The 20,721-nt window shown below is 43.6% G+C and overlaps 1 protein-coding gene across 1 annotated transcript in view; it reads left to right on the top strand.

Moving 5' to 3' along the window:
- CMTR1 (cap methyltransferase 1) overlaps positions 1-20,721 on the top strand; it is a 48,663-nt gene that overhangs the window by 14,990 nt on the left and 12,952 nt on the right. Inside the window, exons 5-13 of the mRNA XM_011944496.1 lie at positions 2,124-2,216; positions 3,675-3,746; positions 4,932-5,026; positions 5,125-5,197; positions 10,492-10,690; positions 11,443-11,561; positions 13,443-13,539; positions 13,853-13,985; positions 14,700-14,879. Coding sequence (XP_011799886.1) covers positions 2,124-2,216; positions 3,675-3,746; positions 4,932-5,026; positions 5,125-5,197; positions 10,492-10,690; positions 11,443-11,561; positions 13,443-13,539; positions 13,853-13,985; positions 14,700-14,879 — 1,061 coding nt within the window. The remainder of the gene's footprint in view (positions 1-2,123; positions 2,217-3,674; positions 3,747-4,931; positions 5,027-5,124; positions 5,198-10,491; positions 10,691-11,442; positions 11,562-13,442; positions 13,540-13,852; positions 13,986-14,699; positions 14,880-20,721) is intronic.

Raw genomic sequence — 20,721 nt, 5'->3', positions numbered from 1 at the left:
CGAGATTACGCCACTGCACTCCAGCCTGGGCGACAGAGCGAGATTCCATCTAAAAAAAAAAAAAAAGAGAGAGATCAAGTGTCAGTTGGCAGCCACTTCTTTACAGCAGGTGAGTCTGGGTGTCCAGGGTGGATATCCAATCCTGCAGTTACCACAGGATACGTGCTTAGTGGCTACTGCAGCCTAGGAATGTAGAGGACAGGGTATGACCCTTTGCACAAAGTCCACTCTGTAGGTAGTTATGATAGTCAGACTTCCATTGGGACATTGATTGAGTCTGCTTTTTCTTTCCAAGTTTATGAGCTTCTTGTTCTCTAGAGTTTATAATTTATAACCAACTCTGTCACCTTTATGCTTAAATGTGATAGATTTGAACCAGGAGAAGAAGCCATGATTCACTGCCAGATTCATGGACAAAAGGCTTCAGTAATTTTTCTTTTCAGCTTTTTCTCTGTTGATGCTGGTTGGCTTGCCCTCAAGACCTTGCATTGTGATACCATTTTATGCCTTTCAGAGCATGTAATAATACTTTTAATCACATTGCTTCAATTTGCAATGGTGAATCTCTTCTCCACACTTGCTCGGGAGCTAATATGTGAAGCTGCCATGCAGGTTAGCCATCTGTTTAGGTTTTATATTTCATATTTCTCTATCCTGGTGGCACTTAGCGCTGCCTGCACAGTAGAATCATCTGGGGACTTCTGAAAACTTATCCCCAGGCCTCACCTCAGACCAGTAGAATCTTATACTCTGGAGGTGGTTCTCAGGCATCAGTACTTTTTTTTAGTTTTTATTTTATTTGAGACAAGGTCTTGCACTGTTGCCCAGGCTGGAATGCAATGGCATAAACACAGTTAACTGCAACTTCGAAATCCTGGGCCCAAGATATCCTCCCACCTCAGCCTTCTGAGTATCTGCAACTACAGGCCTGTGCCACCATGCCTGGCTAATTTTTTAGACTTTTTTTGGTAGCGACAGGGTCTTGCTGTGTTGCCCAGACTGGTCTTAAACGCCTGGCCTCAAGCAGTCCTTCTCCTTGGCCTCCCAAAGCATTGGAATTACAGGCCTGAGCTACTGTGCCCAGCCCCAGGCATCAGTACTATTTAATTTATTTTATTTTATCTATTTTATTTTATTATTTTGTTTTGTTTTGTTATGTTATGTTACGTTACGTTACATTACGTTACGTTACGTTATTTTCTAGAGGGAGTCTCCTTCTGTCATCCAGGCTGGAGTGCAGTGGTGCAATCTCGGCTCACTGCAACCTCCACCTTCCGGATTCAAGGGATTCTCCCACCTCAGCCTCCGAAGTAGCTGGGATTACAGATGTGCACCAGCACGCCCAGCTAATTTTTGTATTTTTGGTAGAGACGGGGTTCACTGTGTTGGCCAGGCTCGTCTTGAACTCCTGACCTCAAGTGATCTGCCCACCTCAGCCTCCCAAAGTGCTGGGATTACAGGCGTGAGCCACCACACCCAGCTGCATCAGTACTCTTTAGAAGCACTGCAGATGATCCTAATGCACTGTTTTGGCCTGATAGGAAAGTAAGTGAAAAATTAAGAGGAAGCAGCCGTTAGAGATGTCAGTTTTTGTTCTGTCTTAGAATGAATGGGCTAGGAATCCTATTTACCAGTTTCTGGATTGTTTTGTGAATAACACTTTGAAAGGAATCAGGAGATGAGACTCATTGCCATTAAGTCTGATATACTTACCTTGTCATAGACCTACATCATACGTGATAACTGCCTGTTTACTTCTCTGTGTCTTCACTGCTCTGATTGCAAACCCCTTTTGCCAAGTACCATGTCCTATTTAACTCTGCATTCTGAGTGCTTAACACATAGTAGGTATTCATTAAATAATGAGGGAACGAATGAAAGAAACCTTAGGTTTGAGAAGTTTGTAAGGATTCTAAGCAGAATTGGAGCTGGCCTTTAGAAGTTAAACTTTAGAATTGTGGCTCTCACTTCTCATGTCTGACCACTGCATTTGGCTTCAGCAACCTGCACCCTTTTTGGTCTGTCTCAGTCCCTTTTGATTGTTTTGGGGAAGTCCTGATGAGTTGGGGTTTAGCTTTGAGGGTCTGTCATACCTGTCTTACTAGCCTCTCTTTTGTTTGCAGCCCAGTGCCTGTGAGCAGGTGTCATGGTTTCCAGAATGTACTACTGAAATTCCTGACACTCAGGAAATGAGCGATTGGATGGTCGTGGGAAAGGTAGGCTTTCAGGAAGATGTACCCTGACTTCTTGGCACTCTCTTGACTTCACTTGCTCAAGTCTGGTATGTACATACATATACTTGCAGTTTAAGAAAAATGTGAATCTGACCATTCACGTTGGTAGGAATAAAGCTGTGTCAGGAGGGAGCTTTACAAGTATGCCCCTTGGAGATATGGCAGGGCTTTTTCTTTTCTCCGAGTCATTTAAATTGTAAGGCAGACAAAATGTATAACCTCTGTCTTCTTCATGGATGCATTTTGAAGTGGCTTATCATACATATCTGTGTATATTCTGATCACTCCTAGATGAAAGGACATTGTCCTCAGAAAGTAATGAGGGAATTGTTACAGAGGGAATTTGTTTAATCTTCTTCTGGAAAATTGTGACAATAAAGTAGATGGCCACCAAATCAATAGGTCTAGAGGGCAGTTCTCAAAGTATATGTGCTCCCGGGGATCTCTAAGACCCTTTCAGGGAGTCCACAAGGGCAAAACTGTTTTCATAATGATACTGAAAAGTTATTTGCACTTTTCACCCTCAGTCTCTCACAAGTATCCAGTGGAATTTTCCAGAGGCTATGATGTCATATTACAACAGATTGAATGAAAAAGCAGAAAGGAAACTCTGTGCTCTGTTAAGCCAGATGCTGAAGAAATTTGCAAAAATGGAAAACAGTACCACTGTCCTCACTAATTTTTTTCTTTTTTGAAATATGGTTATTTTTCTGAAAATATATTTCTGAAAAGCATTTATGTTAACATTAGTCTTTTAAACTGAATTGAAAAATATTTTTAAAATCTCAGTTTTAATTTCAAATATAATTATTTGAATTCTAGATAATAGATTATCTATCTATTATCTATCCCGCATAAACAAAAATTCTTTAGGATCCTCAATAATTTTTAAGAGTGTAAAACCTGAGACCAAAGAGATTGAGTTTCACTGGTTTAGAGGTGGCTTCACTCATATGGGGGTTGCACTTGATATCCCCGTGAGACCCCTTAACATCCCTGTTTTCTGAAATGCTACCAGGTCGGTGCCTAGTATCATGCATTTGTACTCATCACAGAGTGAGAGGCTTCCTGGTGGAAGGACAAGCTTTTGTCATTTGAGGCATTCCCCATCCTTCTGCCTCCGTGCTCCAGGGTTAGACAGCTTGAATATCTCCTTCCTGTTTGGTGTTCCCAGCCTCAGCATTCATGAGTCTTGTGTCCATATGGTGCTCTACTCAGAGCTCCCGGGGTGGGGGTGAGGGGGTGCTTCATCTCACAGCCATCTGGAGAATAGCCAGAGGGATTTAGGATTTTCTCTTTCCCACCCTTCAGGGATTGATGTTTCTTGGCAGAGAACCAAGTCCCTTCTTGCTCTACTTACTTGGAACCCTAATTTCTTCCTTCATCCCTGACAATTGCAGTCATATGTGGTCATTACTTACTGCTTTTTTCTCCCTGTAGAGAAAGATGATTATTGAAGATGAAACAGAGTTTTGTGGGGAAGAGCTGCTTCATAGTGTGTTGCAGTGTAAGGTAAGGTCTTGTGGCTAGAACCAGATTTGAAAACCTTGTGGGAGGTGATTTGCTGGACTTTTCCATTTCTCCTTTGAGTTGGTTGTAGGAAGGCTAAAGTTAAGATTTTTACTGGAGATCAGATGCATAGCTTGATTCATATCTGCAAATTGTCCTTTTCCCGGGTGACTGTTCTGCCCTGTGGGTGTTGTGCTGTCCCTGTGGTCAGCAGCCAAGAATGGATCCGCCTAACCTCAGTGGGTCTTTTCATTGTAATCCTGAGAGGGCCTGGTGTAGCAAAAGGTTTGGAGTCATTCTTCAGCATCAGATAGACCGGGATTCAAATCCAAGATCTGCAACTTTTTGCTGTGTGAACTTGGCCCAGTTGCTTTATCTTCTCTGAGTTTGAGTTTCCTCATCTATAAAATGAGGAGAAAATACTCATTTCTTGGGGTTGTTGTGAGAACTAAATGAAATAGTGGGTGTGAAGTACCTGGGTAAATGTTAGCCTCCCCGTGATACTTTTTGGCCTAATTGAGAATCACATTATCTGTGGGCAGAATGAGTCGGGAACTCTGAGGAAGAAATGGGTTGGTGAAGAAGGCAGGCCTCAGACTAGCCTCACAGATTTTATTTTTTGGCAGTCATAGGGTTGGGAATATCCATAAGGTGACTGGAACTCAGGTAATGTGAGGATTTCTTTAGAGAGGAAATTGGTCAGGGAAGTTTGAGAGAAGGGATCGCTACTGTGTGGTAGATGCCATCAGAAAATGCTGGTCTTGTTTGTTTGTTTCTCCTCTCTCTAAGTGAGCTCTAGTCAGGTAAGCCTTCATACCAGAACTTTGATCCCTTGGAGAGTAGCTGCTGGTATGGGATGGAGAAACAGATTTACTATGAGGATTAGTGACATACAGAGGTGGCTCTGTATGTAGCAGCGGGTGCTGTTCTTTAACCATTTGCCATGTGCCAGGCACCTGCTTACATTGTTTTTTTTTGTTTTTGTTGTTGTTGTTTTTTTACCAATTTACCGGCAAGGTAGTTGAGCAAGTGATTAAGCAACCTGTCTAGGGTCACACAGTGAGACATTTCAGAGCTGAGATGCCACAGGAACCTTGTTCCTTGGAGGGCTATGAGTTGGGCACTGCATGCTCTTAAGATCCCTTTCCTATCCTGGAGCTCACCTTGAGGTTCTGATTCTCTGGGCAGAGCGTGTTTGATGTCCTGGATGGGGAAGAGATGCGGCGAGCTCGGACTCGGGCCAATCCCTACGAGATGATCCGAGGAGTCTTCTTTCTAAACAGGTTTGCTGACATTTCCCTCCCCTCCCCTGGTGCTCCCTGCTCTACCTTTTCAGTTGAGCCTAGTACATCCAGTACTTTTCTGTCTTGCTTTGTTGCAGGGCAGCAATGAAGATGGCTAACATGGATTTTGTGTTTGATCGCATGTTCACAAATCCGCGGGACTCTTATGGGGTGAGAACAAGATTCTGCTTCTGAATTCATGGTGCTAAGTGGGTTTAAGCTTCAGTGGCTCAGCCATTGCCATTTGTTCAATGCTAGGAGAGTATTCTGACTGTGTGATGGAGATATTTTGCTTTGAGCTCCTCAGATAGGGTCCCACAGTGCTTCTGTGGTCCCAGGAGTGAAGCAGTTGTCTCCAGGGCTTCAGTCCTGGAATCCGAGCCCCTAACCCTACAGAAGGTAGAGTGAAAGGGTGAATATTGTTTTTGTATAGCAAGCTATTTTCCAGATTGAAACTTGGTGACATCACCTGATTTGGGGATTTGGGTGCTGTTTCTGGTATGAGAGGGGGGTACTGGGAAATATGGTTTGAGTGTTGGATGAAATGTGGGCATTTCAGTGGGCCTTTTCACTGATCTATTTAAAATCAGTGTTGTATCTGAAAATCTAGCCTCTGTTGTTGGAATGTGGTGAGGAGGAACATAGCATTTATGAAGCAGGAGGGATTACTTAAGTTTATACCTTCTTTGGGCCTCAGCTGCCTCGTTCTGAAATGAGCTGTACTAACCTGCCAGAGGGCTGGGGTAGAACCAAAAGGCTCTTAAGAGTTGTCCCAGCATTGAGACTGTAATTTTAGACTGAGCCACTTTCCTTCTCTGCCTCTTTGAACAAGCTTTGTGTGGGATCGTAATTATAAGGCTTTGGCCCTTTTCAAGAAATGGTAAAGCAAAATGATTTTCTACTCGGCTGCATCTCATTTCTCTGAACATAGACTCTCCATAGTGATAGAGAAAGAAAAAAAGGAAATTTCATTCTAGAATACCCTTCAGGGTTTCAAAGCATTTTTACCTGGTCCTAGAAAGTTACTTTTCTTTGACCGTGACAGGGCCAGGAGCCAGCTATCCCCAAACCTGTTTCTGCTTCACTCACCCTCATTCCACTAGACCGCCTGATTATCCACTGGCTAAAGAAACTTATTTTCCAAGTTCTTTAATGTTTCAGCTCCACCTACGTAACTGCTTCCTCCTTGCTGGCAAAACTGGCATGTAGCCCCTCCAGCCACTACTCATTTTTCGCTCCCAGGTCTCCCTCCTTGTTCCCCAGTATCAGCAGGCAGCACAAAAGGGCTCTTGGAATTAGCATCTTGAGAAAATTAGGTTGATATAATGTTGATTTAATTTTCTGAGCTCCAAATGATTTCCTTTAAACCCCTGCCTGGCAGAGGAGCTCTGTCAAGCTGATGGGAAGTCACAGTGTCTTTTTTGGCTTTTGAATATAAATGCCTCCAGCAGCTGGTATCTGGTTATTGCCTTTTGCTGTCATGAAAATGAAGTAGGCATCAGGATTGTACCATTCAGGTCGAGGGTAGAGACGTCAGTTACATAGGAAAAGGCAGCCGTGTTTGTAATGCTTCAGGCAGCTTCTTGACCTGAATTGATTGTTAGTGGCCATGGAGAATTGCCCTTTCAGAGGTGTTTCTCTACGTTCCACTATAAAAAAAGTGATTTCTCATGAGCCCCTAGTGTTTTATTCTCTCTTTTCATTTCCGTTTTCCCCTGAGGACCGAGATACAGCCAAGCCCAACAGGTTTGGTGTGGTTTTCAGGCAAGCAGAGACACTAGAACAGTCCCCAGCAGAAGAGGGAGTGGCTGAAGGCCCAGGCACACACCCACATTTGGTAGGGTCATAGTGGCTCTTGGATCAGGCAAATTGTAGACTAAGAGGAGGAGAATTTGAAGCTTGGAATGTGGAGAGGTTAGGAGATGATAACAGGTGATGGAGAGAGCAGACTCTGAAGTTGTTGTTTTTTTTTTTTGAGACGGAGTTTTGCTGTTGTTACCCAGGCTGGAGTGCAATGGCGCGGTCTCGGCTCACTGCAGCCTCTGCCTCCTGGGTTCAAGGGATTCTCCTGCCTCAGCCTCCCAAGTAGCTGGGATTACAGGCATGCGCCACCACGTCCGGCTAATTTTGTATTTTTAGTGGAGACAGGGTTTCTCCATTTTGGTCAGGCTGGCCTTAAACTCCCGACCTCAGGTGATCTGCCTGCCTTGACCTCCCAGTGTTGGGATTACAGGTGTGAACTCCCACGCCTAGCCAACTGTGAAGTTTTTAAGTAGGTCTGTGGTGCTGCAGGTTATGGTAAAGGAGAAAGGGGGTGAGGAGCAGAAAATAAGCTGTAAGCAAGAACTGAAGAGACAAAGGAAGGATGGAAATTTAGATCCTTGGAGTATATGGAAGCATATTATAAACTGTTACATTATATCAGGGGTTCGTGTGCCTGGGGATGTTGTTGAGACAAGAATACATTGTGTGTGAAGCACTGCAGAAGACAACGGAATGTAGACATCATTTGTCTAATTTCCATTGAGTGTACTCGGAGTGCTGCTGTACTCACCACTGGAAAGAGAAAAATGTGGAAAGGGATGAGAGTTTTGACTCTGAGGAAGTTGATCTGATTGAGTACAATATCATCTTGCATTAATTTGTTTAATACTTCACAGTTTGTAAAGCTTTTCAATATAGGATACTTGATTGAGTCCTACGACAGCCTGGAGAAATACCTGCATCAGTCCCAATTTATAACTGAGCAAGCTCAAGCTTAATGACTTATATTGTGTGCTTGTCCTTGACTGCACAGGCAGTAAGTAGCAGGGCTGAGAACCCCAGCTGTCCTTCCTGTGAAAAGACTTCCTGGCCATGACCTATAACGACCATACGTCTTGAAATCACAGAATGAGGTCATATTCATGCCCCCTTTTCAGGGGTGAGGTGCTCGCATTGATCATTCTGCATCCTTCTCCCAGTCTTCCTTTGGACCAGTGGTTCACTCAGAGGGCACGGCCGGTGGCAAGGAACCTTGTTTTCCTCTTTGCAGTGTGTGTAGGGCTTAAACTTGTGACCCCTGCCTCATTACCACCACGCTGACTCGAAGATGCTACATAGTGTTCTTGGTAAATACCATTAGGTCTTTTTTGTGTGCAGATGAATATAATCCAAAAAGATGAATAATTGATGGCTCAGGAACCAAGAATGCTGGGGTGGCTTAGTAGGGAAGTGGAGAAAGAATGATTAAGACCCAGCATGCCTGGAGTGGGCTTATCACAGGATGATGATATTTATTTTTAGCTAAAGTCCCTACTTTCTCCAGAGACTTTTTCACTATTTTGATAAAGCTAGATAGCTATCATCAGAAGAAAGGCCCATCTCACCAAGAAGTGATTGGGTTGTAAACGTTAGTATTTCTATTTCTTTCTTGGGACTATTTCCCCTAAAGCTTTCTAATCATTATCTAGCAGCTGCAGAACTTCAGACCAGTACTCAGCCATGCCGAACCTGTAGAGAGGGAAGACTGAGGTCCCTGAGCCTCTTCTGGCTGAGTGTTCATCATGGTCTGAGGCAAACTCTAGTCTTTTGCAGTTACCCACTTGTATAACTCAACCTTTTGTTGTCACCAGTGCAAATGGTTCATCCTCTCTGCTGTGGAGGGTGGGTAGAATTTCACTGTCTAGGGCTCAGGTGTGGGTAAGAGCATACCTAGCATTTGCGTAAAAGAGAAGTATAAACATGCAATATGGGCCAGTACTGGGTTCAACGTAAATGTGAGGTTAAGAGATAAAGCTAGGCTGGGCATGGTGACTTACACTTGTAATTCCAACACTGTGGGAGGCTGAAGTGGGAGGATTGCTTGAGTCCAGGAGTTTGAGGCCAGCCTGGGCAATATACCAAGATCCTGTCCCAAAAAAAAAAAAATGTGCTGAACGTGGTGATGTGTGCCTGCAGTTCCAGCTACTCAGGAGGCTGAAGAAAGAGGATTGCCTGAGCTCAGGGGTTCAAGGTTTCAGTGAGTTATTACTACACCACTGCACCCCAGCGTGGGCTCAGTGAGACCTCATTCATTGAAAAAAAAAAAAAAAAAAAAAACTGCTGGGGAGAGAGAGCGAAAGCTATTCAAGGGGCCACAAATGTAATTATGCCAAAATTCAAATGATTGTTAGTCAGTCCTGAATTTGCTGGGTGCTCTGATGGTTGCCTGGAAGCTGCTGTTGCTGCACACCAGTATTTCCTTCCCTCTCTGTCTTGTCAGCTTCTGACTGTGCCCTGCCTCAGCCCCACACCCAGCACTGGGCAGGAGAAGAAGAAAGGGAGTGCAAAAAAGGAGAAAGACCAAATGCAATGTGGTGTCCAGGATTGGATCCCAAACAGAAAAAGAACATTAGTGAAATCTAAATGAAGTCTGGAGTTTAGTTAATAGTAAGGTACCAATGTTCTTAGTTTTGCTAAACATACCATGGTGTAAGGTGTTAACAAAACTGGAAACTGGCTGAGGGGTACAGGAACTCTGTACTATATTGGCACCTTTTCTGTAAATCTAAAATTATTCCAAAATAAAAAGTTATTTGGGATTTTTTAAAAGGTGGTTGGGAGAGCCAAGGAGGAAGGGGAGAAGGGAAGACAGAGGCTATGATGGGAAAAGGGAGGTTCCTATGGCTGGGAGAGGGTGATGTTAGAGCCCCTCAGGCTTTGGTTGGACAGGAAGACGTGAGTCTAGTGGTTAGGCCAACTGGACCCTAATTTAGCTTTGTTGCAGACTGTCTGTGAACAGATTACTTTGTGACTTTGTATCTTGGTGCCTCTTTTTCCTTATCTGTAATGTGGGGCATATTCTGTTCAGTAGGACTCTTGAAAGGCAGTATATGGTGAGGAAAACACTCTGAGAAATAAAAAATGTATAGTCAGATACCCATAAAGATTTTTGTTATTGTTGTTGAGACAGGGTCTCGCTCTGTTGCCCAGGCTCAAGTGCAGTGGCACGATCTCAGCTCACTGCAACCTGTGCCTCCCAGGTTCAAGCAATTCTCATGCTTCAGCCTCCCGAGTAGCTGGGTTTACAGGTGTGCACCACCACGCCTGGCTAATGTTTTGTATTTTTAGTAGAGACAGGGTTTTACCATGTTGACCAGGCTGGTCTCAAACCCCTGACCTCAGACTGTCCGCCTCTCTGGCCTCCCAAAGTGCTGGGATTACAGGCGTGAGCCACCACGCCCGGCTCCATGAAGATGTTTTTATGAGGAGTCTGAGCTAGGCCTTTTGATGTGATAGGTGTTGTGAGTATTTTGAGAGTGGATGAGGCAACACTAAAGGGTGTTGATCACCAGAAGATACATTTCCTGGGTGCTGTGGCCCTGGTGGGAGCTCTGGATTGTACTTGCCGAAAGGCTTATTTTACTCTCCCTGCATTCTCCTTCCTGTTCCCCATTGAGCTGTCTTGTTTTCCTTCCTCTCCTGTCCTCCATTTCCCTTTGCAGAAGCCACTGGTGAAGGACCGGGAAGCTGAGCTTCTTTACTTTGCTGACGTCTGTGCAGGCCCAGGTGGCTTCTCAGAGTATGTGCTGTGGAGGAAGAAGTGGCATGCAAAGGGCTTTGGAATGACTTTGAAGGGCCCTAATGACTTCAAGCTGGAGGACTTCTACTCTGCTTCCAGTGAACTCTTCGAACCCTATTATGGTAGGGACACTGAGGAGGGTACTAGGAGATATGAGGGACAGCCCCTCTATGGGGACTTCAGGTCAGAAGCAGTTGTTATCCACATACCATATTTTCTTTCCTGTCTCTTACCCTGGGCTTCACAGTTCTTGTCAGAATCTTGGTTTCCTCTGGACTATACCTTTTTACCCTGGGCGTGTAGAATACGGGTCAAACACTCCCTCAGCAGATTCTCATCAAGGCTCTATTAATTCCTCCTTTCAGGAGCACTCTGCTTTTGTGGTGGCAGGAGATAGTGAAGCTGCCTGATCTCTGGCTGAGAACTGGCAGGGTTATTAACAACTACAAACCCATGCCCATCTCTAGTCCTCTGTGCCAGGTGTGGAATGCACTGGGTTGCAGACAGCTCGGCAACCCACAGCAGTCCCTCTGCTCTATGTTGATTGTAATTTGGCAGCAAATCCTAAGTCCTTTCTAAACAGTCCTTATTAAAAAATTGATGCCTAGATGTTGGTGCCTTAAACACAATTTGGGTCTTGAAGAGAAAGTTCCAAGACTTGATGACTTTTGGCTGGTCAACTCCTTTGGGGCTGTGTTTCATTATAACAGGGTACTATTCTTCCTCCTGGTCCGTCACTGTAAGGGAGCCTTGCAGGATGGGCCCTAGTTCTTGAGACACCTGATGCCTGTGTTTTCTGTCCCAGAGCACTCGTGTCCCAGCTCCTGACATGTATAGGGCAGATGAACTCACTATGACTCTTGTATTCTGACAGGTGAGGGTGGGATTGATGGAGATGGAGATATCACCCGCCCAGAGAACATCTCTGCTTTTCGGAATTTTGTCCTGGATAACACAGATCGCAAGGGTGTCCACTTTCTGATGGCTGATGGGGTAGGTTACCTTTTTTCCATAGACTGATACATTAAGGATTTGTTATTTTAGAGGTTTGAGAATTGTTTGTTTTGTCTGGTTCTTTAGCTGCCCCCAAAGTTGGTATTTCACAATTCAGACTATAGGGGATGCATTTTTATTCTTTCTGTACATTTTTTAAATGATACTTTTGTAGAGACTGATGTTGTGGATACCTTTGCCTGGAGTAGGGTGACCTTGGTGTTGCTCCTGGTGGAGGCTATCTATACATGGTCACCTGTAAGCCTCTCATAGGCTGACAGATGGCCACCTAACCAAAGACGGCAGCATGGGAATCCACGGGAGGCTCTTGTCAGGGCTGGGCTAAAGTGAAAGTTCAAGAGGCCTTGTCTACAGGCAGCTGCTTGAGGCACGGAGGGAAGCCCATTGCAGCTTTGTTCAGCAGAAGCTCTCACCCACTAATCTGACAATGCAGGCATTCCTTTCTGGAGTGAGCCACCACTTACTCTAGAGGAAGGACAGACAATGTGGCAGCTGCTCCAGGGCCATGTAGCTAGAGTTGAGAAAAGCCTCTGGGGCTCTTTGGGTGGCCTCTCAAGCAGTAGCTGTGTGGCTACTGAAGGAAGGTGGGCAGGATGTCAGTGTGATATCCAAAGATGCCCAGGCTCACTGAAGCACTGTGCACAGCAGGGAACGACAGATGACAGGCTTGGGGCTGGCTGTGAGGGAGGGGCTGCTCTGGCTGAGCAGATGTGGGAGTCTGATAGCACTTATGAGGCAGCTGTTGCAGTGCGGCAGCTATAGAGTTGCGAATTCAAGGGCTTTCTGCTTCAGCACTTCAGCAGTGTAGAGGGGTGACCTAGGCTTTTTTTTTTTTTTTAATTGACTCCATAATCAGACATGCATTTTGAGAAGCATCTTTAAGTCTGGAAGACACTGCTAAACATTTTTTATCCTGAGTCCTTTAGCTATCACTTTTGTAGAACTGAGTCAGGGAGACCTGGCCTGGTTGGGGCCTGTTTAATAGAGGTCAGCGTCCTTTTTATTTTTTTATTTTATTGTAAAAAACTCAAATTTGATCATCTTAATCATTTTTAAGTGTTAACAGCAGTGTTAAGTCTATTCACACTGTTGTACAACAGATTTTCAGAAGTTTTCATTTTGCAAAACAGAAACTATACCCATTTAACAACACTCTGCCACCCGATGTCCCCTGGCCTCCTTTACTTTTATGTAAGCCTGACTCTCTGTCTCCTGCTGGGATCTCACAAGGAGGGAGACCACTCTAGAAATAGCATTACACATTCTTTCGGTAAATACCCTGGCCAGAGAGTCTGCCAGCTGGAGAGAAGAGGCACTGTGGTCTTAGGACGGGAAAGGGGGTATATTGTAAGTAAAACCTGAGTCAACAGAGAAAGATTACTGTAACTAGGAAGATTAACTTTTCTCCTGTCACCAGAGTGGGAAGCCGAAGCGAGTCTTCTCACTGCACTCACTCCCTGGTCTTGTTAGGACTCACCAGAGCATTCTGTTATCTTATGTTGTGGTTGACCTCTGACTAGCCAATATTTTGCCTCTGTTCTGCCTTACTCTTCCCGGGATTCCCATGAGTTAAAACACTTTCTAGACCATCTCCTTGGAAAAGTAGGCTTGGTTCCATCCCCTGGGAATGACAGAGCAGGAAAGTGGAGCTGGTCCAGTGGTAGGTCTGAGTCCTGTGCTTACTCCATCTAACAAGCCCAGTGACCTTCTAAAATAACTCAACACTGAGCTGCTGCTTCATCAGTCAGATGGTGATCAATGAAAACACTTCAAGAACTCTTGATGAAGATGAGGTAGTGATGTTATTCTCAGTCCCTCTCCTTTCTCTTTCCAACCCCATTCCTTGTGCTCTCATTTCAGGGTTTCTCGGTGGAGGGGCAGGAGAACCTGCAGGAGATCCTCAGCAAGCAGCTGCTTCTGTGTCAGTTTCTCATGGCGCTGTCCATTGTCCGGACAGGTGACACTTCCTCAGCTGTCTCCTCACCCCAGGACCCACTAGAGGCCCTATTGGACAAGAGCATGTATAAGGGGTTGGAGGGGAAGTTAAAAAAATCTGCTTGTGTTAGCTGACAAGTAGCTAAATGAGTAATTTAGGGAGAAAGAACCCTCAAAGTCCCCTCCAAAACTGGTTCTCCCCCTTAAATTGTCTCTGACTTTGAACAGACTCAGGTGCTGGTTCCTTGACTTTGTCATATTTACTCCCAAGACTACTTCACCCATCTCTTGGAATAGACCCATTGGCTGCTTTTGGTGTTTTCTCTCTAATCTAGGAGGCCACTTCATCTGTAAAACCTTTGACCTGTTCACACCGTTTAGTGTGGGGCTTGTCTACCTGCTGTACTGCTGCTTTGAACGAGTTTGTCTCTTCAAGCCTATTACCAGCCGTCCTGCCAACTCAGAGAGGTGAAGCCTTTCTCTCTATATTAGCCAGATTCGTTGGCTAAATGTCAGAACAGCAAATCATGGTGCATCTCTCTGGCATGACCTCTTAAGCTACATTTAAAACCTTGACTTTAAAGAAGTGATGAGAGCCAATGGGATTCAGGATTCCTGGATCTTTTGGTCTTGTGATGTGCCAGTTCAGCTTCTGCCTCCTTCTCCCAAGCCTTATTCTCCATGCTTATGTGAGGGACTCTCAGCTTGGTCCAGGAGAAGGTGACCAATAGCAGGGACACTTCGGGGGGCATGGGCTGGGAAGGGGCAAGGAGCTGCTATCCAGAGGCACTACTGGGGTCCCAGTGTGACACTGCCCACACACAAGGTGAGAGAAAACGCAACTAATCAGAATTGCCAGGTGGCTTGTTACAAACACATATTTCTCCTGGGAGAGTTTGATTCATTAGTTCTGTAATTTGACAGACTCCCCAGGTGATTGTGACGCAGTCCGTCTGTCACAGGGAAGTTAGGAACTACTGCCATGGAGAGTAGAAATAGAACTTAACAGGGAAGGATTTGAGGGGAACTTTAGCGCGCAAAGGGTCTGTGTTGTTGTTTGTGCATAGGCCTAAGGTTGAATAGGGAAGTTGTTAAGCTTTGTGATTCCACAAGGGGTTGGGGGAAAGGAATGTATGGGGAGGAAGCCCTTGCTCGGTGGAGTGACAGAGTATCTCCTGCCAGGTATGTGGTGTGCAAGGGCCTGAAGGTGGGCATAGATGACGTTCGGGATTACCTCTTCGCAGTGAATATTAAACTCAATCAGCTGCGGAACACTGATTCCGACGTCAACTTGGTGGTCCCCCTGGAGGTGATCAAGGGAGACCATGAATTTACTGACTACATGATACGGTCCAATGAGAGGTAAGCCAACGGGCTGGTTTTTGCTGGTACCACTGAGGTCCTAAGGAAGACCAGAGAGTGAAAGACTGAATGGCTGGCTCTTGGTATCACTTTGTCAACCCTGACAAATTGGCAACTGAGTATGGTCTGCTGGTTCCAGGGCTGCCTGTGACTTTGGTTAGTTACCCTCAGGGACCCCCATCCTGCTGCCAGGCCCTATCCCAAGGGTGGCAGATAGGTGCCTGGCTAGTATAGGCCTGCCCACAGGAGCCTGTGTATACGCAGGAGCCTGTGTATAGCTGACAGAGAGCAGCCTGTGTCCCTGGAGGCAGGAGTAATTTCCCTTTAATTGCTGCTGTTTGTAGAAGGCCATCATGCTTATTGCCTGGAGAAGTCCCTGTTTGGAGGCAGGAGATGGATGGAAAGCATGTGTATAACATGCTTTGGAAGTGCCCAAACTTTTGCCAGCTCATGAGTTTCCCAGCTGGTGATCCAAATGCTGTTTTCTGTATCTTCTTTGTTTTCCCCACTCCCTGTTAGTTGTAATAATTTGAAGTTGTGATATTTGGCTTAGTTTTCTCAGTGGGCAGGCCTTAGAAAAAAGTGCTTGGAGATAGGTTGGGGGGTTGTATAGTAGCAGTGAATCAACAGAAAGTGCTCTCTTAGGGGGCCAAACAGGTGTTGGAAAGGCCTTAGTTAAGGGTCCAACCTTAAGTCCCCCAGAGAAGTTTGAAGATATAGGTGGCCCTGGAGAATCACAGAAGCGGAAGAAGTCTTTGTCCTATTCTCTTCTATTTTTCCAGTATTGTCTTGTGTTTTAACTTTCCACAGTACTACCATATAAGCTCCCTCATTTTGATAGCAATGGTAGGCACCAAAGTGGAGCAGACAGTAAACTTCAGCATGTTATAGATGAGGAAGCAAATAGGCCAGGGATCAGCCTGGCTAGGGCTTTATAACACTTCTGGGTTATGAAACATGTCTTTTGGCTGAACAAGTGTGTGTAGAAGCATGGCAGAACTGGACTTCTTTTCAGTGGTTCCAATAGCACAGAGTATTTAAGCAACTATATAACCAACCACTTTTCTTTTTCTAAAAAAGTGGAAGTATAATTCTGTAAGTGAAATGTAAATCTTAAGTGTATACTTTAATTAGTTTTGACAAATGCATATAGCCTTGTAGCCTACCATCCCTATTAAGATAAAAAACGTGACTGGGCGTAGTGGCTCATGCCTGTAATCCCAGCACTTTGGGAGGCCGAGGCGGGCAGATCATGAGGTGAGGAGATCGAGACCATCCTGGCTAACATGGTGAAACCTTGTCTCTACTACAAATACAAAAAATTAGCCGGGCGTGGTGGCAGGTGCCTGTAGTCCCAGCTACTTGGGAGGCTGAGGCAGGAGAATGGCGTGAACCCAGGAGGCAGAGCTTGCAGTGAGCCGAGATTGTGCCACTGCACTCCAGCCTGGGCAACAGAGAAAAAAAAAAAAGATAAAAAACGTTTCCATCACCTAAGGAAATTTCCTTGTGCCCCTACTCAGGCAACCCCAAAGTAACCCCTCTTCTGATTTTTATCACCACAGGTTAGTTTTGCTTGTTCTAGAACTTTGTATTTTGTGTCTGGGATTTTTTCCTCATCAAGTTTTTGAGATTCATTCATATTGTGTTACTTGGTTTGGTTTTCTTGCTGACTAGTATTCCATTCCATTGTATGGGGATTCTTTTGTCAATGGCCACTTGACAGTTTGGGGCTGTTACGAATAAAGCTGATAAAAACATTCTTATACAAAGCTTGGGTGGACAAATGTTGTAATTTCCCTTGGGTAAATACCTGAGTGGGAAATTCTGGATCATAGAGGAGATGTATGTTTATTTTAAAATACCACATAGTTTTCTAAAACACTGTGTGTGTGTATCATATATATATATACACACACACACACAATAAAACCATGTATATGTATATAGTATGCATATAATATGTATATTATGGCTGGGCGCCATGGCTCATGCCTGTAATCCCAGCACTTTGGGAGGCCGAGGTGGGTGGATCACCTGAGGTCAGGAGTTCGAGACTAGCCTGGCCAATATGGTGAAACCCTCTCTCCTAAAAATATAAAATTAGCTGGGCGTGGTGGCACATGCCTGTAATCCCAGCTACTGGGGAGGCTGAGGCAGGAGAATCGCTTGAACCTGGGAGGTGGAGGTTGCAGTGAACTGAGATCGCGCCATTGCACTCCAGCCTGGGCAATGAGCAAGACTCCGTCTCAAAAAAAAAATTGTATATTATATATAAAAACAATAAAACAATTTATATACATTGTTTTATTCTCCTTCCAGCAAGATATGAAGTTCTGATTACATCTTTGTCAGCACTTGGTATTATCAGTCTTTTATTTTAACCATTTGGTGGGGTATAGTGTTACATCATTGTGGTTTCAATATGTATTTCTGTGACAACTGATTATATTGAACCCCTTTGTGTGTGCTTATTGGCTACTTGTATATCTTCTTTTATGAAGTGTTTCTTCAAGTCTTTTGAACACTTAAAAAAGTTGATTTGCCTTTTTATCAAGTTGCAGGAATTATTTTATATTCTGGATACAAGTCCTGTGAGTAGCTGGGATTACAGGCACCTGCCACCATGCCCAGCTAATTTTTGTGTTTTTAGTAGAGACAGGTTACAACATGTTGGCCAGGCTGGTCTTGAACTGACCTCAGGTGATCTGCCCACCTAGGCCTCCCAAAGTGCTGGGATTTCAGGCATGAGCCACCATGTCTGGCTGACCTTTGGCTGTTTTTAATTGTTTTTGTTTGTTTGGTGTTGTTGTTGAATTGTAGGAGTTCTTTAAATATTCTGGATATTAATCACTTGTCAGATATGTGATTTGAAAATATCTGCAATTCTGTAGGGGTTTTTTTTTTCCACTGCATTGATTGTGTCCTTTGATGCACTTAAGTTTAAAATTTTGATGTAATCCAATTTACCTATTTTTTTCTTTTATTCCTCGTGCTTTTGGTGTTATATGCAGGAAATCATTGTTAAATTCAATGTCATTAATCTTTCCTTTATGTTTTTAAAAAGTTTTACAGTTTCTTTTTTTTTTTGAGATGGAGTCTTGCTCTGTTGCCAGACTGGAATACAGTGGTGCAATCTCAGCTCACTGCAATCTCTGCCTCCCAGGTTCAAGCAATTCTCTGGTCTCAACCTCCCGAGCAGCTGGGATTACAGGTGTGTGCCACCATGCTCAGCTAATTTTTGTATTTTTAGTAGAGACAGAGTTTCATCATGTTGGCCAGGATGGTCTCCATCTCTTGGCCAGGATGGTCTCGATCTTTTGACCTCGTGATCCTCCCACCTCGGCCTCCCAAAGTGCTGGAATTACAGGCATGAGCCACTGTGCCCGGCCAAGTTTTACAGTTTTATGTGTTACATTTAGATCTTTGATTCATTTTAAGTTAATTTTTGTATATAGTATTAGGTGAGGGTCAATTTGCATGTGAATATCTAGTTTTCCCAGCACCATTAGTTGAAAACACTGCCCTTTCCCCATTGATTGGTCTTGGCATCTATCATTTGATCATATATATAAGAGTTTATTTCTGGGCTATCTCTTCCATTGGTTTATGTGTCTGTCTTTATGCCAGTAATAGACAGTTTTTATTACTGTAGCTTTGTAGGAAGTTTTAATATCAGGAAGTGTGAGTTCTCTAACTTTGCTCATCATTTTCAAGATTATTTTGGCTATTTGGTGTCCCTTGAGATTCCTTATAAATTTTAGGATGGGCTTTTCTATTTCTGCACATATATATGTGTATATATATAATTTTTTTAATGTTACGAATTTCCCTTCAAGGATCCTTTAGGGCCAGGCATGGTGACTCACACCTGTAATCCCAGCACTTTGGGAGGCCAAGGCAGTTGATTACTTATGCTCAGGAGTTTGAAACCAGCCTGGGCAACATGGTTGAAGTCCTATCTCTACAAAACGTATAAAAATTAGCTGGGCATGGTGGCTTATACCTGTGGTACCAGCTACTCAGGAGGCTGAGGCAAGAGGATTGGTTGAGCCGAGAAGGTGGAGGTTGCAGTGAGCCAAGATTGCACCACTGCCCTCCAGCCCGGATGACAGAATGAGACCCTGTGTCAAAAAAAAAAAAGGATGCTTTAGCCGAATCTCCTACATTTTGATATGTGTCTTTTAATTATCCTATGGCTCATATATTTTAAATTTTTTCCTTATGATTTGTTCTTTGATTCATAGATTATGTGTATGTCATGTTTAATATTCAGATAATTTAGGATTTTTAAGATACCTGTTAGATTTAGTCACACCATTCTCAGAGAATGTATTCTGTATGATTTTGATCCTTTGAAACTTAATGAGGCTTATTTTATGGCCCATCATATGCTCTATCTTGATGTTGCTTGGTATAATGCTCTATAAATGTTAATTTGGTCAAGTTAGTTCATAGTGTTTTTCAGATCTTCTAAATCTTCACTGATATTTTGAGTACTTATTCTGTCAGTTGCTAAGAGGGTTGTTAAAGTCTTTATGATTATTGAGCTGTCTGTGTCTCCCATTAGTTTTGTCAGTTCTTCAGTTATTTGGGATCTTTGTTATTAGGCACGTGCACGTTTAAGACAGTTTTGTTTTCTTGATGAATTGACCTTTTATCATTATGAAATACCCTATTTCCAGTAATACTCCTTGTCTGAAAGTCTGCTTTATCTGACATTAATATAGCCACTTAAGCTTTCTTTAGCTTAGTGTTTGTATGGTCTTTTTTTGTCCTTCTACCTTTGTCTTTATGATTAAATGTGTTTCTTATAGACAACATGTGGGTAAGTCTTACCTTTTTGTCCAGTCTGACCTGTATAGAAGTCTCAGCATTTTAATTGGGGTGATTGGTACATTTACATTGAGTGTAATTATTAATGTTTGGCTCTAAATCCCCTGTCTTGGTTGATTTCTGTTTATCCTGTCTGTTCTTCGTTCTTCTCTTCCTTTCTTCCCTCCATTTTTGGTGGGACTAATTCAGTATTTTTTAATAACTAATTCAGTATTTTTTAATAACTAATTCAGTATTTTTTAAATAATTCAGTATTTCTTAGTATTCTTTTTATCTCCTTGGGGTTTTTTAGATGACTTTATTTTGTTATGTTTTAGTTGTTGCTCTAGAGATTACAATATGCACCTTTAATTAATCAGTCTGCCTTCCAAAACTATTTTGTTGCTTTATGAACAGTGTAAGAACCTTACAACACGATACATGCTGTTCTTTTGTCTTTGTGTTTTTGTTTTTATGTAAACCCTAGTTTATATAATTACTATTTTTACTTTAAACTGCTTATAGTCTTTTAAAGATGCACACGCATGCACATATATATCTAATTTTTTTAAAAAAGGTCTTTGGTATTTACTGACATACTTACCCTTTCTGGTGTTCTTCATTCCTTCCTGTAGAACCAGATTTCCATTTGGAATCATTTCGCTTCAGCCTAAAGAATTTCTTTTAGCCTATCTTTGTAGTACAAGTCTGCTGGAGACTAATTCCCTGCTTTTGTGTATTTAAAAATATATTTAGGCCAGGTGTGGTGGCTCATGCCTATAATCCCAGGACTTTGGGAGGCTTAGGCAGGTGGATCACCTGAGGTCAGGAGTTCGAGACCAGCCTGACCAACATGGTGAAACCTCATCTCTACAAAAGTACAAAACTTAGCCTGGCATGATGGCGGGTACCTGTAATCCCAGCTACTCGGGAGGCTGAGGCAGAAGAAGCACTTGAACCTGGGAGGCGGAGGTTTCATTGAGCTGGGATTGTGCCATTGCACTCTAGCCTAGGTGAGAGAGCAAGACTT

This window comes from Colobus angolensis, unplaced genomic scaffold, assembly GCF_000951035.1.
Source record: "Colobus angolensis palliatus isolate OR3802 unplaced genomic scaffold, Cang.pa_1.0 Scaffold105, whole genome shotgun sequence".
NCBI classification, from domain to species: Eukaryota; Metazoa; Chordata; class Mammalia; order Primates; family Cercopithecidae; genus Colobus; species Colobus angolensis.
This window is presented reverse-complemented; position numbering and strand designations above follow the sequence as displayed.